Here is a 20,660-nt window from a genome sequence, read left to right on the forward strand (position 1 = left end):
GGCGTTGTTTGTTGATTATTGGTACACGGTTGTGGGGTGTGGGGGATGGGTGAAGGCGATTCGTTGCAGTGTTAAATCAATGGCGATGATTCGATTTGATCCGGGGTATGGATTGTTGCGCGAAGAATCGGATCGCAGCTTGTTGAGAAACCGGGTGCTACCATTCAATCGCCAGGGGGGTTCCTAATCATTCTTTAAACTTTAACAGTTAAATATGCAAAGAATAACGAATTTTTTTGTCGTCGTTGGTTCTTACTTTTAAATAAAGTAGTCAATGAAATTCGGAGTAAATGTCACGTTCAATTTTAGTTAATGATTTGAATTGTCTGGACGTGAATTGTGAGTTTCCCGGGTCGAGTGGTACAGTCCGGCTCGTGTTCGTCTCTGGGTGGACGTGGCGGCCTCTCGCGTTCTCTGTGTTTCCCCGTCTCTCTGAACATCTCCGTCAGCCCAAAGCGAGGTGAACGAGCGTGGAGTTTCACGACCGTGGGGTTTCACGATCGTGGAGTTTCACGAGCCATCCCGTGGCCCAGGACCCCGACACACGGGGGTCGTATCCTGGTTGTGGAGTGGCGGGGATGCAGGTGGCGGTGCTCGGTAGAGTAATCTAGGCGAGACCGGTGCTCCCCGAGGCTTCTCCACCGTTGCTAGGCCCCACTGTTCCGGCCTCTTGTGAATGCGACGTCATTAAAACTAATGTGTTTAGCTCTTTATCCTGCATATATGTATCGACGGTAATGTTATTTTACAAAGCTTAGAAGTGCTGGACAACCTGGGGATGAACAGTTTGTGTAAAGACAAGTGAGACTAGTCGAAACGTCTTAATTTATAACGCTGTACACTATGGGCTGCTGTGACCCAACTTGTTGTCGTGAGCCTTCACGAATGTGTAAGAGATATCTTGTAAGAGATATCTCGTAAGATATATCTTGGTATGCCTTTAAACGGCCACATTAGCACGGTTGGTTACGTACGGTGCGAAAGAAGTTCAACAAACGACGTACTATACGTGTATGCAAGTCTCGCGCTTTGCAGGCGACTGCTGCAGAACTTCATGTGAGCAGTGCGGAAACATCTGTTGTACTGTATTTCTATGCTCCCGGGGTATATGTTCCCCGTCTTTAGCCGACCAGCGTGGTGAAGTATTGTCAAAGTTACCCCCACGACGCGTACGTTGTGGCCAAGACTCACCTGAGATCATACTAACAACAACAAAAATGCGTAAGGGAGCGTGTGATTTAAAAGATATAATGCGTTTGCGACGGCAGATGCTTGACTGGATTTGTCTTTCAGCAGGGGCAGCCGTCAAGGTACCCAGATTCGGTGGGAAACATGACGGCAAGGGATGATCTGCAGTTCCAGGGTATGGCTTTAACTAATAAATACATGAGCAGGCCATGTTTATACTGTGTATGCTTTGCAGGACATATCAAAGAGTAGGACATATCTGCTTTGAGTCTACTGCAAAAGTGACACAGAGTGACCTGCGGTGATTTCCATGTAGATCGGTCAGCCACTGGGAAAGTGTAAGCGAATGGGTGAGTTGCTAAGTTGGCGAATGAATGGGTCACTCAGTGAGTGGGTGGGTTGGTAGGTAAGTGGATGTGTGAGTGGGTGGGTATCAACCGTGGAGCTAAATTTATGACATCAGCTCTTGTGCAGCTGCTGGGTGAATTGTTGCACTGCAATACTGTGAGGGATAGTGACAGCATGAGGAGGCCTTCATCCAGCTGTTTATTGATCGTGGCTGATCATAATAAATGAAGGCACTTCACCTGTGACTGCTGCTGCTCACGCACACACAAACACACTCCTTGCAGAATTTGAGGATGCTACGAGTCTGTTGGCATCTTCACCTGGAGCCACCACGGTCAGCATCGAGGATGATGTCGGCCCGCCACCGAGGAATCAGCGGCCACAGCAGCAGCCGACGAGAGTGGCAGAGCGAGGTGGCGGCGAGTCCGATGATGACGATGAAGAGGTAGACATGCTGGGAAGACTTGGTGATAAGACAGAGGTGGGTACAGTATCACCTGGCGTAATACGTCATTGGCTTCCGCATTCAATGTTACGTTGAGTTAATTTTAAATACAATTCAGATATTCTTTCTTCCCAATTTGTTTGTACTGAATGGGACATCATTTTTGATTGAACTTTGTTTTTTTTTTGTCTGGCAGTTGCTATCTGAAGAGAAAAAGAGCGCCCCCTTCTGGACATTTGATTATTACAAAACATTTTTTGACGTTGATACACACCAGGTAAGCTGCTGGAACTGCACACAAATTGGTCGACTAATTTGATGTAAGTTGATCAGAATTGTTTTTGGAACGTAATTACTAAAGATGTGTTTTTTTAAACGTGTATTACATATCAACAGTGACCTTCAGCTTGTGTATATTGGTTTGTGAAGGTTTTGGACAGAATCAAGGGCTCAATGATACCGTTTCCTGGAAGGAGCTTTGTGCGCAAGCACATTCGGGGCAACCCCGATCTTTACGGTAAAGTCGCCCACGTTTTTACACTGCACTCATCAGTCTATGAGGTGCATCACTTGCAATGTTTGCTCAATTAAGAGCAAGGCACTGCCCTTATTGTCATTCGTACTTTAAGCAGACGTTGCATTATTTTAATGAGAATGTTACGTGTTACTTTAAACTCACCAATTTTATCTTCTTGGTTCTTTCAGTAAAGTCACGTAGAAGGGAAATAATAAAATAATAAAAATAAAACATAATAAAATACAATTCTCACGACGTTTCGGATACAACGCAAGCAGCCGTCCTCAGGTGAAGAACAGGTCTGTCTTTCCGACAAACGCTGTCTTTCCGACAGACGATGAATCCCTGCAGTCACGAAAGCTTTAAATCGAAATTTCACCAATTTTAGTGGAGATACAAACTTTAGAAGCTGTAAAATCAAACAACACCGTGTTCATCAAGCCCCATCATATTCAGCTACTGACCCTCATGTTAGCATGTAGTATCTTATCTATTGTTACTTGACGTTTTGTTAGTTACTTGTGAAAGGCACTGTTGATGTCTTGCTGATGCTCTGTACCATGTCACACATCTAGGTCCGTTCTGGATCTGTGCCACACTGGTGTTCGCAATTTCCATCAGTGGGAACCTCTCCAATTTGTTCACGCAAGCCAGTGGTTCCGAGTACCACTACGTCGCTGATTTTCGAAAGGGTGCGTGCATGTCTTGTCGTACAACTGTACACCTTGATGTACGTTTTTTTTAATGAATGTACACACTTTGTATTGGATAACAATAAACACACCGCTGTTCTTGTTTCTGGAATGCAGTGTCCATTGCTGCCACAGCTATTTACTCATATGCATGGCTAGTGCCACTGGCGATGTGGGGCTTTCTGCTGTGGAGGAGCAACAGGACAATGGGAGTGATGTCTTTCTCCTTCCTGGAGATCGTGTGCGCTTATGGGTACTCGCTCTTCATCTACATCCCCACTGCGGTGAGTTTTGGCCAATTCCCGCCGTATCACCCCAGTTGGTTTCTGCAGTGCAGGAACAAGCTAGCGTCTCCTGCTGAGCGCACTTTTAACTTTATCCCTTGATTTCTGCTCCCCCCCCCCCCACCACCAATGCCCATCCCACACATCGCAGGTGCTGTGGACAATACCGTCGGGTGTTTTGCAATGGATACTGATAGTTGTGGCGATGGCGCTCTCTGGCTCGGTGCTGGCGCTAACTTTCTGGCCTGCATTCCGCGATGACGACAAACGAATTGCGGTGGCCACCACAGTGGTCATCTTCTTATTGAACACATTGCTGGCTGTCGGCTGCAAGGTGAGCTTTGTGACACGTTAATTGGTCAACTGTTTTCACACTTAATGTTTGGTAATGACGCAGTTAACGTTTGTCATCAGAAACCCGAGTGGGCATTTTGTTCTCGCTGCTAAATGAGGCAAGTTAACATCCGTGTGCCCAAATGCGAATATAATACTGCTCCTTTACAAGCACATGCATTGTATTTGTTGAATGACGTGTAAGAAATTGTCTTTAGCAAAGGACACTGTGGTCTGGTCAGACACAGGTCAAGTCAAGGTGTACCAGTATAGAATCTTTGAGCACCTTATATCTAAAAGCTGATCTATCGCTTGTATGGTATTTTTCATTCTATCACAATTTAAGTAATCACTTTTAATTGTGACTTGGCAGGAGCCTCTGGCTGGCCTCGGGTGGTACTAACATCTCGCGTTGTGTGTGCAGTTGTACTTTTTCTCCACACGTCAAGCGCACATCGCTGCTGTAACGACTCTGAGCCCGCATGTGACGATGGCACACAGGGCCAACGGCACGGCACACTGAGCTCTCCGAGGACAACTGCACATCAAACAAGAACATGTTTTTAATCTTGATGTAACAGATTTGAGATTGTTAATTGGGAATAAGGTGAACTTAAGTGTTATTTATGTACACTTTGCCAGGCACTTGCAGAGAAAACATTAAATTTCAAATGCATGTTAGGTCACCTTTCTTGACTATGTATTGTATATTTTAAGTGTATACATGTGAGGTGAATAGTGCCATGAAAAAAGAGTGGTTAAGTTTGGTTCCAGGCTGCTTAGCAGATATCCAGCCCCATATAAAAGATGCTATGTATATACTGTGTACAGAGTATATATATACAATGCAGGAAATTGTAGTTTGTACAGTCTCATTCAGTTGAGTAATCATAAACCGAAGTTGTATTTGTTTGGCAGAGGAATGATTTGCTGCTTTTTGTTTAGTTGTCCTTCCCTGCACGTCCGATTAGCTACATGGTGCAAAAGCTCATACATTTGGGATTTTTCAAAAGATGACAAATGCCTGTTGTCCAGAGCATGCACTCGACTCGGGTCTTCAAGTTTGAGAATGGCAAGTCTTTCTGCTGCTCCACTTTGGCTCCCATGTTAAAAATCTTGAAGACCACAAAAGCATGGAGTGGAATTTAGCACATCCAAATGTCTAATTGACAGCAATGTTCGTCAATGGCATATACGCATTTTGTTTGCATGCATTTTATTTTCCAAAGTTGTCACACTGCTAAATGTATGCAGAATTCATATTCAAGCTAAAGTTATGAATTTAAATGTTATGAAAAAAACCCAACTACCTTTGACATTTAAAATAAATATCTGCAGTAATGTTTTTTGGTCATTGGGGGAAAGCTTGATTCTATATGGGGCCGTCTTTCATTCAGCAACCCGGTTTAGAGGCACGCATTTACCGGACTACAAAAAAATTAAGTCGATGCTATGGAATGAAAGAATAAGCGATGCATTTGGAAACTTAAAACACTGTCCACATGTTAGCAAACAGTATTGTCAATGAGAGTACCTGCTGAAGGTGTATATTTGCAAAGCAAACATTTTCAATAGGGACGGTCCACATGAATTTTCAAAAATTCCTTTTAAGAATCCACTGCTGAACAAAGGCTTCCCTTTGTATTAATTGTCCTGGGGGTTGACCATATTTCGCACCACACTTGCGGACCCACCCATACGGGACATCTGTGGTAAAAAAAAGCTTCATAGCTCATTGGGATTCCTGCATTCTTAATCAAAAGATGCACATTCTGACTTCGTGTCACACTTGTCAGCACAGATTAAAGGCTGGGAATGGCAGGTGGGAATTGAAACCCGATCGCCAGGGATACTTGCAAATGAGGCTATATCCTGGTGTCTTAGTTCTCCCCTGTTTCATCCATTTTTTGCACTTCCAATTGGCACGGTTGGCCTTAAGTATTGTGCCAAATGAGCTTAACACATGTTAAACAAACTTGACAGTTCAGTGCACCACTATCCACTGCGTTTAAAATTAACGTTCCTGTTAAATGTTATATCCTATCACAATCATCTGGAAAGTGTCCCATCTCATTAAATCGAAATTGAGGGTTAGGCCTGGAGTATTATTTGAATGTGTAACCACGCACATCAGGTTGATGGCTGTTGCAGAGCTACTTGGTGGGAAGCAGTGGCGCTAAAATCGTGAGTTTTTCTATTCACCCAACTTCCAACCTGCACTGACCAGCATAGTAAAGTATGGTCAGATAACCCCCATGACCATCCAGCAAGTGACAACGGGAGTTCATGTATATTATACATTGGGTATTTTTATGCTCTTGGAACAATAAAACGTGCGTTTGATGGGATTTCTTTAGGTGGTTTTGTTTGTCTTTTGTTCGTTCACATGTGAATGTTAGAAAACAATTGTGTTTTTAGATTGCTCAATATCCAATACATTCACTCGAATATCCATCTGGTTAAACGACGACTCACTGTTGAGCATCATTTTGTGAAAAGTCAAGTGGCAGCTGATGTTAAAGCCATGTATTTTGAATACTAAAAAAGTATTTGACTTAAATACTTGAAGTTTCAAGGCTCCATACAAGTCACATTCTATACATAAGGTTTAACTATTGGGTGGAGTGGCATAGTGGTTAGTGCACTGCACAAGGAACCCATAAACTAGTTTCAATTCCTGGCCATGGATATCATTGGTGAGTGATGCAGCCACAGACCTGCCTGCAAACCTATACCGACAAGCATGAAGTGTGGTAAAAAAAAACTGATGACTGATGCTGTGGGGAGGCCTTCCTCCAGCAGTGAATTGGGAAGAGTTCAATTCGAGGTATTTTCATGCAGCACACCATAATTTCACATACTTTAAGCAAGGGAAATTCTTGCAAGTCAAGAATGCACAATTCTCATTCTAGAAATAAACTTATTTTTTTAAAAATAATTTAAGCACTGTTCGAGATAAAAGCAACACAATTCATGAGTATGATGTTTATTTTAAAAGGAAACAGACTTAAATATAGAGCTGGCAAGTTTAAAGATGGCACTCGCATGATGACAGGTGCCAATGTGAGTGGTGGTCATCACAGCTAAACGTTTTTACGGAGACAATTGTACAGTGAGCAAAGCGCGTTGCCTCTTAGCCAACTTGGGAACGGCTACATCCGCTTTAGGGCATTGATAAACGCAGATCTTGTCCGAACCCTCCCAAAATAAGCATCTTAATCTGCTAACATTTGAAGTGAATTTTCACAGCATAACTGGGTTGCCACGTCAATTCTAAACATCAACTCCTAGACATTAACGCTACAGACGAATTTCTTAAGGTTATTTTACGGACCAAAAATGAACTCGTCTTTTCGTATTCTATAACCTCACGGAAAAAGTTGTTCAGATGTAAAAATACCATCCGACGGTGTGCACCGCACCACCTTCAAGACGGTTGACAAAAAGTGAATAAAACCATAAAAAGGTTCTGTATAAAAAAAACTAAACATGGCTTAAGATATACATTAATAACTAAACATACGAACATTTCACAAAGTGGTGTAAAACATTGTTCTGCAATTCTTCACCATTGACCTGGTAAAGCTTGAACCAACATTTACAATATTTTATTCACTGTATTGTAATTTAAATGTCATAAGTTATACCTTAATACTTGCAGGTCATGTTTGAAATAAGAACATCCTTACTGGAATGTTTGAGGATTTAACATCTTTAAACTTGTGAAGACCACTATTTAGATTACTAATCTTGGCAGAAATATGAACCTTGGGGAGAGACATGAGCCCCAGCCTGTTTGTAGAAGCCAAACGACCACATTGAGCACATTTGGCTGCAGAAAAGTTTGCGCCCGTGCTAAATTTATGTATCGTAATTTTATCCCACCGATTAAATCCTGGATCTGTCATACTTATGTTATCATACATTTTACATGTCACGTACTGCAAGAAAGTATTGTTTTTGGAAAGTGGCCACACTTCTACAGAGCTGTGCAGATACAATGCCAAGGTGCATTTGCAAGCCACCCGTGCAAGCCAGGTGGCCAATACAAAAAAAACTCTACAAGGTTTAACCCCTCTGGAAATGTTTTCAAAACTGCAATAGTAGCACCTTTCGCCAATGTACACGTTGGAGCGAGATCACACCATTGAACACGAAACTGCCAGTCACTGAGCAGCCGATTTACTCAGAAGTGTAGGCAAAACTATTTTCCATTAACTGTTAATTTGCTACTTTGAAAATAAATCTAGCTACGTCTGTCCTTTTCTCATCAAATGTCTCACTCCAGTGTAATAAGCACATTGTTCAATCGTGACTTTTCAACATAGCCACTCTTAAAAATGAACAAATTGCCCGTTGCGTTTTCGCGAACACTACATGTCTAAAGTCAAAAAAATTGGAAGTGTATCATTAAAACACAAATGCACAGTTTAGGACCAAACTTTAGAAGCTTCCGCTTGTTCGTGTGAATAAAAACGGGTGCAAATATCATTGCGAAAGTTTTTTTGGAGCAGCTATTGAGCCTTGAAAATATCATTTATATTCAGAAAATCACTTTGTGCTAACACTTTACCATTGTGAAATGTTGCAATGCGACAGGTAAAGTTAATGTTTCTATGGTTTTATGCGTGTCTACATCTGCAGATAAAGTAAAGTTAATTGCATCCACATTTTATAAAAAATCAGGAGGCAGTTTTACACTTAAAAACTAAAAGCTCCCACAATGGTAAATTCACAATGATCATAAAGGAGGCAGATTTCAATTACTCTGGGTCAATGGCGGAGCCAGGATTTTCAGGTAGGGGGGGGCAACCCCTCCAGCAATGAAAAATTATATGGAGTTGTTAGTAAGTAAGGACTTGTCCCTTGCTTTTTATTCGACGCGTGCACGGCGATGGCACAGCCATCGATGGAGGGTCGAATTCGAACCGTGCGTGATCGGCATCGCGCTCGCTGAAGGTGTTTGCCTTCAGGGAAGTCGTGTCCTGTAGATGCAACTGCGCACAATTCTGTGAGACACTTATAACTGCTTTGCCGTTACTTATTGCCAACTATGGACTCAGACTATTGTCCTATCATCTCACAGAGTCCCTGGCACATAATAATATGCTACACATTGGCAGTGGGGGTCGCAAAATGCCGATTTATTACTAATAAACCCCAATGATCCGATCGAAATTAGGGATTTCGATCGGATTATTGGGGGGACACGTGCCAACCCCCCCCCCCCACTGGCTCCACTAGTGCTCTGGGTCATGGTTTATAACATCAGTAAAGCGGGCAGTAACTGAGGTTTTTTTTTGCCAAACTTGAAAAGCACTTCAACAAATTACTGTCGTAAACAAAAAGAAAGTCGCTGTAAACTTAATGTAGTGTGCAGTCTTGAAATGGCAAGATAAATGTCATGTGTTCTAATAACGATGTCAGGATTAGCAGCAACAATGTCATCAGCTTGACATTATTGCTCCCCTTATCTGCATCAAAACAATATATCTTTCTGGGAACTTGGTCCAGATATATCCCAAATAGAACTTAAAAAAATTACTATACCATGAGCAGAACAATTTTGGGTATGTGTTGAACTTAATATATATAAAAACATGTATAACAAACTGCATATACTTGCACGCAACTGCAAACGCCGGCTGGTGCTGTGACGCACGTGCACACGTGCGCTCACCTCAGATAGCCAAATGGTAAAGTTACAGCTTTTTAAAAAGTTCACGTGAATTGAGGTTGAATTAATTACGGACGGTTGCTCAGCCTCATCCCTTCGCATCTTGTGCTTCCTCTCAGCTGTTGAAGGGCATGTTGCTGTTGACGAGTGGTACCGGCGACGTCGTCATGCCCAACATGCCGCCCATCGCTGCCGCCGCCGCCGCAGAAGCCATCTGGCCAGACATCGGGTATCCGGGTACTGTGGAGTGGCCCGTGTTGCCACTTCCTGTGGCACACAGGCACAACAAGGCACACACATTGCTTTCATGCTACCCAGTATTCAGGTCAGTTTGCGTGACTGCCCATCATCCTGAGAATGTGAGCGTGGAATTGCATTTAAGTGATCAGCAATAAAAATGAACCCCCTTGCCACAAATGGACATCCGTTCAATTGTCAGGTTTCTCAATTGTCTTACAAGTTCACAATCTCTTTTTAAAGAAATGTTTATTTTACAAAAAGAAGCATGCTGTTGAAAAGGAGGGTTGATTTCTTTATGGGACATTCTCAGGTAAATTATTCAAGTAAGTTTCCTGGTTCAAAATGTAATTTCATCATCTCCCATTTCCAACAGAGACCCATCCCAGAGCATGCATTAGCAAAACCCATGTCAAGACCGCACATCCATTACACTCGGAGCAATATGGGCAAAGCTACTACACTCCTCATGACAGAGCATGCCACTTAGTTGCTATACCTGGTTAATTATACAAGGTGGATCCATACATTTTTTAAAATAAAAGTTAACTGCAGTGGATTCGAGACAAATTTGAATGTCCAGTTACATTCATGTTAACGGCCAATTTCTCCCCGGGGGGCAAAGGTCCATCAGATAAGCTCAAGTGACTAAATAAACAAGGAAATAAAGTCATGCAGTAGCGGTTTTGGCTAGAGCGTTACCCGGCACAAATCCCGTGCTCATAATGGAGCCCAGCCTGGAGAAACTGTGATTCACAGGCCCAGTGTCGGCTGCAAAGAGATAGAGACACAGCGAGGCAGACAAAGCTCATGCACCTGCGTACACCAAAACACGAACAAAGCACATCGAGATAACTAAATAGAGCGGTACAAATTATGCACTACACACCCAAGTCAATCAGTAGACGCAGCGATGGTTTAAACTAATACAAATTGCGAATTAATTAAGAAACTGTAATAAGCACTTTCCAGTTGTTTAACGAGTTCCTTCCAGATAGGTTTCCAGACCATTCGTACGTCTGCAGATTGCCAAGTCAGCTCGTACTGTTGGCGCAATTATCAGAGCCATCTAAATAAAGCATAATATGAAACACCAATATCACGATAGATAAGATGGTTACGGTTTAAAAGAGTTCTTCCAGTATTGACAAATCCTATAAACAAATTAGATTTTTATGACCACCAACGTTGTTTGCCAATTTTTCATGATTTCTAGAAAGACTGTTCCAAGGTTAAAAATCTGAATTTTGGGTATATTAAGGAAAAGTAAAGAGGTCACTTTACTTTCATGTAAAATGCAAGTTTAAAGAATTAAGCAGAACCACTTTAAAACGTTTCCAATGTTAACATAAAAGCAGGCAACAGCACTTCCCTCTACGTGAAATGGCACCAAGCGGTAGCACGGTTAAGGAACGACAGAACGGCATGGTCACCACGTACACCGCCACCTTTACACAAAAGCCTCGCGTATTACAGACAGAACGCACACCAGCCGATCATAATGAGCACCAAATCGAAACTGCCCTGCCAAGTGATGTATTGACGTCAATATTTTGCAAGCAAAACAAGCAAATAGGAATGAACGAAATTTTTATAGTGGCCATGAGGGTCCTTTATGCAAGTGTCCACTTAGTAACTATAAGCAACATGCACAGCAGGGTGCCCACACAATCTTGTAGAACAGGGTTTTTCAACTTGCGGCCCACGGGCCAAATATTATCTGCAAGGGCTCTCGGATGGCTCACCGAGCTATGAAATATGGCCTGCTTTCACGTAAAAAAAGATTAGCCAGATATGCGAGAGATAAGACAGAATGGAGAGGTGTAAACAATAAACATTTGACAGTCGAAAGAGACAGATGTCGGACCTGCCAATGAGCGGTACCACTTTAGCGGTCACATGTAGACGTTAAAACATTACGACGCTAATAATTCATCTCATGTTCCGCAAGCCCATCATAATTTCATTCTGGCCCACTGAAATACAGCTGAAGAACCCTGCTCTTTTTACACGTTTGTGTGACCAATCACTTAGGTTTACATCTAATGGAGGTTGAAGATTGCCTCTTCAAAGTGGTGATCATACCTGCACCACCGTCAGTGTTACTCACCCATGGGGATGTGGTTGGTTGGCGTTGGCGAAGCCACCGAATTTAGCACCGAACTCAAGTCAAACGCAGACGGCACAGCAGCTAGAAAAGTAAAATTGAAAGACCGCAGTTTTTAAAGATGCATGCATCAAACCACGTGTGAGAATTTATTATTTAGAATGTATGCAAATAAGATTCCGATGTTACGCTTAGGCAAATTGAGCAAACAAGCGTATAAACACGTCGGGGGGGGGGGGGAAATGTAAGCATGACAAATAAGATGGTTAAAACGACAAAAATGACTGACTTAATTGTGCAATCATATTGCGGTCCTGGATAGTGCCATACAAAAATAATGGTATGTATGGGGGTGGGGGGGGGGGGAAATATTTTTTCCCATTACATCCAGTTATTTCAATTCGTGGCATTTACTATAATTTCCGTAAGCGCAAGTCGACTATAAGAACACAAAGGTGAACATGCCGAGTGCCAATGACAGAGGGCGCGCATACTGTGGTTTGTGAGTTGTGTCGAGCCCACGGTGCTGTACGCCGACGGGCCCCACATGCCTTCAGACGGAGACGTGTAGTGGGAGCCGGCAGGCGGCGACGGCGTCGTCCCCGAGTACCTGCAAACAACAACCGGCGTGCAGCGCTTCAACGTCCAGTTCCGAGGCGTAATGTGACCAGTACGGGACACAAATCAGCCAAACTGCTCTAATTGATAACAAATAGTTGCATACATTTTAACTAATTTTATTTTATCAGGTAAGGCCCACTGAGCTATATAGCTATTTTTTTTCAGTTACCTGGCCACAAATGATAGCTCAACCAAGTGTGGAAATTTATAGCAACCAATTACTCTAAAACGCATGTTTTAAAAATGTGGAGGGAAAAACTGAAGGACCCGGAGAAAAATCCACGGGACCACGGGGAGAAAATGCAAACTCCAAATATACCAGGCATTAAGGGTCAGGATTGAACCCACAACCTACTGGATACCAGGCGAGGGTGTTACCATCTCGTCACCGTAGGCTGTGTCCCCAGGGGGTGGCATGCGGGTTGATGGCAGGGAGCTTAAATATGGTAGTACATCAGTAAAAAAAATTGATTTTTGTTAAATCCTATGGGAGTGATGTCACTGCATTTTTCCCCATAGGATTTAATTAAATGTCAAAACATTATCATCATTATCCGTGCACCATCATAGAATGTGCGACCATGATTTATCTTGAATGAAGCTTAAAAAGACGTGTTTGTCAGCTCGGGATATACAACAAATGTGACATTCACGGTCTTACCTGAAGAATGGATTTTTGAGGTCCAACAAGTTGCTCGACTTTGACCCCGTTTGGTCGACTACAGCCACGAGGTTGATATCATAGCTCTGTCTGCAGGACATGGAAAAAAAATATAAAATAATAAGAAAAATTAGTTACCGAATAAACCTCAGCCGTTTCATTGTTTTTCATACCGCAAGTAGAACTTCAATTAAAATCGTGTTAAGCATTAACTTGTAAAACAAATACACGAGACTTCATTTATTGGTGCAGTTGACAATTCAGCTGTAAGCATGCAATTGAAACTTATGACGAAAAACAATGTAAACTAATAAACATGGCGTAAAGTGAATGAGCAAAAATACACCACAATGCAATGACCACGCAAAGGTTTTTTTGTTGTAGGTCCGTTCGTGAGCACAAACCTTTTGTTTGCGATCATTACAACAGTGCCAGAGAGCGTATCTCCGGCCTTCGTGAAGAGCGGCGACTGCAGCAGGCAGCGCACTTGGTACCAGTGCGTTAATGGCTCCGTGGGAGCCGTGGACAGCCAGACTGTCAGCCTGCAACAGCATGCACACATACCATAATACAGCGCTTTAAATACTGGCTACAGCATTGTTTTCATCGTATTAGGCACGTGACAGCAAATAGCAAGTAGGCCACTTGAAACGGCGTCAATGATAGTACTCACATAGAGCCCACAAACGCCACGTCGAACCAGAAGGCCAGGCCGTGCACCAGCCCAGACTGAAGCATCTGGAACTTGAAAGGGATCTCTATCCTGGAAAAACAAAGTTTAACCCATTAGGGGCTCACAGCAACACAGCCACTTACAAAGAATGAGTGACGCAAAGGTGCGACTACGACAAGAGCATCAAGACCCTTAAAAAAATATGACTGCTTTTCAAATAAGTTTAGGTTGGAAAGTGCTATGTAGGAATATTGATATCATTTGCATGTGCACTCCTAATAACTGCACGGGTAGCTACGTTTGGTGTGAAACAAGTTCAACATATGTACATAAAACTGGAAACTAGACTCAAAATGATCCATCACTTAGTTGATTAAAATGAAAATCACGGCCACAAATCGTAACAACTAATGGAAACATCTCGGGGAGTGAATCATTCCAAGCCTACCAGAACAGCAGCGAATGTCTTCAATTGTAGTGACAAGGTGTAGATTGAGACACTCACCTGTGTAGGTCCTCCTCCCTGGCCTGCTGAAAGTTCACCGTGTACTTGATGGACCTGGCCATCAGTATCCGAATGTCAAATGTATCCTTAAAAAAAAAGAGACAGATATACATGGAACACATCATTAATATACAAAAATAACTAAAGATTACATTTGCTTTTTAAACATAATTACCAAGTCCATGTCTGATACCACAACAATCCATTACTACTTAAGTTTGTCCTCTAAACCATCCCATCGTCGGTTGCCCTCGATGCTTTAAGTCAGCTTTCCCTTCCAAAATCCCATGTTGCTTTAATAGGTCCTACATTTCATCATAGATGCACCTCAGGCTCTCCACTCACCACGATTGGCTGCCGAAAGTACTCTTCAAGGGCAGCCCCACGTAGGCTGGACAGATCGACACCATGGAATGACTGCTGGTACCTATAAAGGACAACCATCACGTTCACAGGGGGAAATATTATTCCAAGCTCTACACGGTGTCCGTAAAGAAACAAACACAATTCAACAACGGTTTGAAATGGGTCAACAAAAATACACACACCCAGTTGGTATTGTAATATTTAATCGAAAGCATTTCATGTCTATATGCCACATATACCACATCAAGATTTGAGTCCCAGGTGTTTGCCAAAATATCGGCTGCGATCATTTGGAATGGCTTGGTTTTTCGGTTTCTGTGGCATACGCTTTACCTTTCACATAACCTCAACATTAACCCATGGTGTTCGAACAGAGGACTAATGTATAGTTTATTGTTAATGGATCACGCCTTTATGGATAACTTAAAAGGTACCATTTCATGGCGAATGTGAGGCACTACATGCAGCTTAACACATTAATTCCATGTTAGGCGAGTTTGTTGAATGAAGATGTCCGAATTCAAATTCATGGCTCTGTTAATCCACTGCTGAAGGCTTGCCTATGCTGCATCAGTCATCATGGTTGATCAACCACATTTCACCATGCTGATCAGTGTGGGCTAGTGGAGGGGGGGGGGGCAGGCAAGATTGGTACTGGTTCAGATATTACTTGCCAATGATGTTAGTCGTGCCTGGGTATAAAACCAAGGTTTGCTTTCGGAGTAGCGGAGTGCACCAACCACTGCTCCCCATCATGCTTGAATGTATTTGGTCAAATTGAAATTAAGGAACTACATGTAATATTTGCAGTGTAATTCTCCTTACCAAAATGCAATACCACACTAACACATCCTTATTTTTTAACTCGCCAAATAACGTACAACATGGACGAATGGATGCACCTTTTAAGTTGTTTCCGCCAATAAAACAAATGCAAAAAACTGCCTATGAATTGCAATATTACAGCAGCTCCCCTAATATCGAAGCATTGAAATAACATGTAAACAAAACAGAAAGATAACGTTTCACCTTGCACCTAAAGACAATCATTTAGGATTCAATCTCACCAGAAGTTGGCCTTTGAGAATTGCTCCATGTAGAGTTGCTCATCTGTAAATGGTGCCAAGTGGACATCGCCGAGCGTTGGAAACATATTACCTAGACAGCAGAGAAACAAACCAAAAGTGCACGATTCCATTATAAAATCCTCATCAAATATCGAACATCCCATTATTATGTAAATTAAAGTAAACTACCATGATGTACATGCCTGTCAGTTAGGGGCATAATGATTCACCCACCTGGCAATTTGATTAAGTCTCACTATTTAATTCAATAATCCCTGTTTTATAACACCGGTGAACAATAGCATACCTAGCAGCTGCAAGGATATGGATCCATTATATAAAAATATATAACTCCATTTTCAAGTTCAAATACATTTGCCTAACTAAGTGAGAACTCAATCGGATTGTCTCATGTGCAAGAGTGACACGTGGGATTATGCCACGGATCTTTACCCAATGCGAGTTTACGTTTGAATCATTATAAATCACCCACATTTTATCCACTCTTGGAAGAAGGCTTCCACACATCTTGCGACTATCCATCATGGTCCTGGGGTGCAAATTAATTTTACGTACGGTGGAAAAGTTGACCTCAGGAGTCAAGCAAGGTGATATTCTCTTACCAAGGCTATACACAGTGGCATTTGAAGACATAGTCCAAAAACTAGATTGGAGAAATGGAGGTATAGATATAAGTAGTGAAAGCATAAACAACATGAGATTTACTGATGACAGTCATAACAATAGTAATGAATTACCAAAAAATTTGGACGATGGATAAATGAGCAAAACAAATATGCAGAACAAGTTCACTTAACATAAGGAAATATTTTGACAACTGAATAAAAAACAAAACATATTAGGCAGAATTAGATGTGTGCATGGCATGCTTCTAATCAGTATTATCGATTTAGCCATTTAATGCTACATAATTTCTGCTAGTAGACATTGTCAAAGGGGAATTTGCTATCTATCTTCTGCCATTTAATGACTTTGGTCTTTCCCTTTGTAAACACAGATCAGGGGCAATGTACATACAAAGGCACCTGCTTCGGTTCAGCCGTACCATTTGGCTTGAGCCACTTCTTGGCATGCAGGTAGCTCTCCAGCATGCGCTCGTTGAATAGCATGTACCCCATGGGCTCCGAGATGATAACGTCCACCTTGTCTGGGATGGACACATCCTCCACCTTCCCAGGGATCACTACAATCCGATCCTGCAAGTTGTTGCTCCTCACCAGTACCTGGAGCAACATCATTAAATCACCATACATTTTAAACATTAGATGGGTATGTGTTTTTTAAACGTTTTTAAAAAGAGTCTGAACAAGTTTTTAGCCTGCTGTTAAAGTCAATTGTGTGGGCCCTTAAATGCCAAGAGTACACCAGAGAAGGCATGAGTTCATTGTGTTCTTGCACCATTGAATTGGACCGCCTTTCATTGAGCAGCTGTTTCAGTGCATTGGCTTTACAAAAGAACCACCCCAACAGAAACGTCATCTCCAACTTGCCCAGCCCCCACAATCCCTACCCTACAAAAAAAACCCTAAGCCAGACTGTTCCATTTAAAACAACATTTGAATGGACACCGTATAATTCCCTGCCGAAAACGTTTGTGTTGCGATGATGCAATTTTGCAGTCTTGTGGCATTGGGAAAGTAGTACCGCACCTCAGCATGCTGTGCCATGCTGCTCGCCTCCACTGCATACACCTTCCTGGCGCCGGCCTGAACGGCGAAGAAGGAGAGGATTCCCGAGCCACAGCCCACGTCCAGAACAATCTGTCCCAACATAAACAGTCAGCTACAAATGCCTACTCGGCCATACTTAATAAAGCATTGCAAACTTCATTCATAATGCAGCAACAAAATGTAAACAGTATGAATATAGTAAATGGCCAACAGCCTTGTGGTAAAGCAGTTTACACCCGACCTACGAGCACAACTCTTGTTTTTTTAGTACGAGAAGGGAAAATGTTGGATGAACAGCAGTGTGGTGCAGGTGACAATACCTTATCTCGGAAGTCGGCATGATTCTGAAGGATGGCCCTCTGGTATGTCCCTGTGCGGATATAGTCTTGCATCATGTTTTGCTGCTGCGAGAGGTACCCGTAGAACTGACGAGACGAGGTGAGATAACAAATAGAGAAACAACAATGACCATTATATCTTGCAAATGGATGCATAAAGACTTTAAACATTGACAAGTGTTTTTCCGAAGCACAATGATGCTTATGTTTATCGCTGGTTACTAAAGGGGCCATTTGTATGTGTCAGCTAGAACGATCAAATGCAAAGTATAAATCAATTAAAATGTAATTGAACACTTCCACGAATCCAATAAGTTAATGTTTGCAAAAAACATGAGCTACACATGCATGTAGTAAATTTGTTCAGTGGAATTCACCTGGAAATACTGCACAGCAGAAGACTCCTCTGTTCTTTCACTAAACACAGACCTCTCCACACTTCGTCCCTGACATGACTTGAGTAGGTTCATGAAGGAGTTGAAATCTAAGGAGGCAGGGCAAGTTGGGATACATGTTCGTAAAAGGAACTGTACCACAAGAAATACGAGGTTCATTGCTAGAGTTTCTCAAAGGATTCTAAAAAGGCTGAAACATCACAGCCATTCTCTCCAAGAATAAGATTGAAAAAAATATTTAGCAAAGTGCTGCATAATATTATCCACAAATCAGATATTGCCAAGAGATGCAAATGGAATTTAAGGACACAAATGTATTCAGAAGCATACCGGGCTGCGAGGCGAAGTGTACAAGCACACTGTTCTGCCCGAGGGTGATGAGGAACGCCTGCTTGCTCACTCGGCAACACTCTGTGTCTCTGCCGATCATGCATTTGAAGACACAAACACCACCACCTGCAACAAGACAAACATGCCCTCTTGTAGAATTAAAACTTTTATTTCTCCGGAAGCACAGATGACTTCATGTTGGATTAAAGCACCACCACCCCCCTATGCTGTATCAGTCAAAGGGGGGTTGCCGACCACATGTTAACAATTTGGTCAGTGTCGGTTGGTGAAGGGGATAAATCCAGGACCAATGACGATATTTTTCGCCATTGATAATAGCCATGGCTGGGAATAAAACTCATGTCACCAGAACAATGTATTAGCCGCTGATAGGACAGCCAAATGTGAGAAATGTGCAACACATACATTTGACCTTGCGATTAATTTTCCAACGTTCAATACAAACAAATGTACCCACACTCAGTCCCAATTGCAGCGCTTGAATATTTCTTTTTGATAAAATTAAACTCAAGTAGTAACTAACAGTGCCTGAAACGTTAATCACAAATGGCATCGAGCACTTGCTCGACGATAGATTGGTGCACTGCACAAGTACTAACACACTGTCCGTGAAATGCGGTTGAAACGGGAAAGTATAATTGACAATATCACCATCAGTCCGATAAAGTGCAACGACCGCTTGTCAAAGCCACTGCTGGATGTGGCCTTAACCAGGCCGCCGTCCGCGTCGTGGGGAGGGCAATTGACGACAATTACAACAGGTGGGTCAACGCGGGGTGGTGAAGACAGACGGGGGAGCATTGAGACGAAGGAAAATATAAGCACATTAAAATACTGTGATGGCTTTTGCTGCACTGCCCTCTACTGACCACCTAAAGTCTCGCAACCATGGCACTAAGGTACGGTAACACAATAGGCACTGGTTCCGTTTCGGCACGTAACGGTACTATTGCGGCCAAATCAGCAAATACGTCTTCAATCCAGACTATTATTTTCCAGCAGCATGTGTCAGAATTAAACTCCGGACAGGCATCGACTTATTAGAGTCATTAGCAGAGTATGGGGTCTGTTAAATATACTGCTGGGTTGCCTGATGTTCTAGGCAATGGCAGTCCATAGACAAATTCGCAAGTTTATCACAGCAAAATTGCCCAAATCTTTTTAGCGATAAGAGAACGACTGGCATGGTATGCAAACCCTCCGTGCCGTAAGTTTCATAAAATCCGCACAACCCTTGGGCATTGTGAATCGTAGGCAAGGGACTGTGACCGCCCGCCTACATTGCACCACCAATAACGGCCGCATCAACAGACGGTTCACAAATCATTCCCGCTCGTCTGAATACATCGCACCCATCATCATCACCATTGGTACCGGCAGTATAGAACTCATTAACATTATTAAAGCGCTACCCCATCGTCGTCACGTGCGACCGCCTATTGTTTCCGATACAAGACTCGCCGGGGCATTTACTCGCCGAGGGCCAGGTAGTAAAACAAAAACGACGTGAAATGTGTCGCCCTAATCAACAAAGCGGGTAGTTTAACTAACTAGCGACTCGTTAATAAATGTACCGAGCGCCTCAGAGGTGAGTGCGAGCTAATTTGCGTGCCGGCTCCGGGGAGGGGAGGCCTGGTTCAGGCTTCGCCGCGGTCAATGGGCGCACGCGGGCCCGGCAATTGCCGTACCGCGCCGTCACGCACCGTTGTAGAGCGCCACCCCGAGCGAGTCGCCGCCGCCGCCTCCTCCTCCGCCGCCGGTCGCCTTGGCCTCGAGGCGCAGGTTGGCCTCGGGGTTGCGCTGCACGCCGCCGCCGTTCTGCTCGCCCACGGCCGTGAGCCGCACGCCCTCGAAAGACGCCGCCGCCGCCATGACGCCCGAGGGGCAAGCGAAGCGGCGCGCGCGTTTTATTGGGATGCGGACAAAAGACGTCTTCCGGAAGAAGAAGAGATCTTCCGGAAGAGAGAAGACGTCTTCCGGAAGATGGGGAAGACTTCTTCCGGAAGATAAAAAAGAAGTTTGGTGGAAGATGAGAAAGAGGAAGATGTCTTCCGGAAGATGGGGAAGGCGAAGACGTCTTCCGGAAGATAGAAGATAAGTTTTGCGGAAGATGAGAAAGAAGCAGACGTCTTCCGGAAGATGGGGAAGACGTCTTCCGGAAGAT

The 20,660-nt window shown here is 43.1% G+C and overlaps 2 protein-coding genes across 5 annotated transcripts; one reads left to right on the plus strand and one right to left on the minus strand.

The window, feature by feature from the left end:
- Window positions 1-185: 185 nt before the first annotated feature.
- On the plus strand, window positions 186-6,159 carry YIPF1 (Yip1 domain family member 1). 3 transcript variants are annotated; one of them, XM_061567519.1, is made up of 9 exons: window positions 186-339; window positions 1,294-1,363; window positions 1,821-2,017; window positions 2,178-2,258; window positions 2,411-2,498; window positions 3,074-3,190; window positions 3,308-3,474; window positions 3,626-3,808; window positions 4,232-6,159. In XM_061567519.1, the coding sequence occupies exons 2-9, from the start codon at window positions 1,333-1,335 to the stop codon at window positions 4,328-4,330; spliced, it is 963 nt and encodes a 320-aa protein (XP_061423503.1). In that variant the 5' UTR covers window positions 186-339; window positions 1,294-1,332; the 3' UTR covers window positions 4,331-6,159. The 3 variants fall into 3 exon arrangements, with proteins under 3 accessions (XP_061423503.1, XP_061423501.1, XP_061423502.1); XM_061567517.1 differs by having other exon boundaries at window positions 193-460; XM_061567518.1 differs by lacking the exon at window positions 186-339 and adding an exon at window positions 522-597.
- Window positions 6,160-6,777: 618 nt separating this feature from the next.
- Window positions 6,778-20,393, minus strand: LOC133351915 (histone-arginine methyltransferase CARM1-like). 2 transcript variants are annotated; one of them, XM_061567513.1, is made up of 16 exons: window positions 20,200-20,393; window positions 18,476-18,601; window positions 18,128-18,234; window positions 17,733-17,837; window positions 17,392-17,502; window positions 16,788-16,965; window positions 15,722-15,812; window positions 14,634-14,715; window positions 14,289-14,374; window positions 13,784-13,873; window positions 13,515-13,652; window positions 13,111-13,200; window positions 12,323-12,438; window positions 11,832-11,912; window positions 10,424-10,492; window positions 6,778-9,751 (listed from the first exon to the last, which is right to left on the minus strand). In XM_061567513.1, the coding sequence occupies exons 1-16, from the start codon at window positions 20,366-20,368 to the stop codon at window positions 9,600-9,602; spliced, it is 1,791 nt and encodes a 596-aa protein (XP_061423497.1). In that variant the 5' UTR covers window positions 20,369-20,393; the 3' UTR covers window positions 6,778-9,599. The 2 variants fall into 2 exon arrangements, with proteins under 2 accessions (XP_061423497.1, XP_061423499.1); XM_061567515.1 differs by lacking the exon at window positions 10,424-10,492.
- Window positions 20,394-20,660: the final 267 nt, after the last annotated feature.

Source organism: Lethenteron reissneri, chromosome 39 (assembly GCF_015708825.2).
Source record: "Lethenteron reissneri isolate LAM-NWPU_2019-01 chromosome 39, ASM1570882v1, whole genome shotgun sequence".
Classification (NCBI taxonomy): Eukaryota; Metazoa; Chordata; class Hyperoartia; order Petromyzontiformes; family Petromyzontidae; genus Lethenteron; species Lethenteron reissneri.

What these genes read in the sequence shown, in the direction of transcription:
- YIPF1 (XM_061567519.1), top strand. Translation starts at nt 1,333, where the DNA reads ATGACGGCAAGGGATGATCTGCAGTTCCAGG. An exon ending in TTGACGTTGATACACACCAG is followed by an intron (nt 2,259 to 2,410) that starts GTAAGCTGCTGG and finishes TGGTTTGTGAAG; the next exon opens with GTTTTGGACAGAATCAAGGG. An exon ending in GGGCAACCCCGATCTTTACG is followed by an intron (nt 2,499 to 3,073) that starts GTAAAGTCGCCC and finishes TCACACATCTAG; the next exon opens with GTCCGTTCTGGATCTGTGCC.
- LOC133351915 (XM_061567513.1), bottom strand. Translation starts at nt 20,368, where the DNA reads ATGGCGGCGGCGGCGTCTTTCGAGGGCGTGCGGCTCACGGCCGTGGGC. An exon ending in GTGGCGTTTGTGGGCTCTAT is followed by an intron (nt 13,653 to 13,783) that starts GTGAGTACTATC and finishes ATGCTGTTGCAG; the next exon opens with GCTGACAGTCTGGCTGTCCA. An exon ending in GAGCACGGGATTTGTGCCGG is followed by an intron (nt 9,752 to 10,423) that starts GTAACGCTCTAG and finishes TGTGTGCCACAG; the next exon opens with GAAGTGGCAACACGGGCCAC.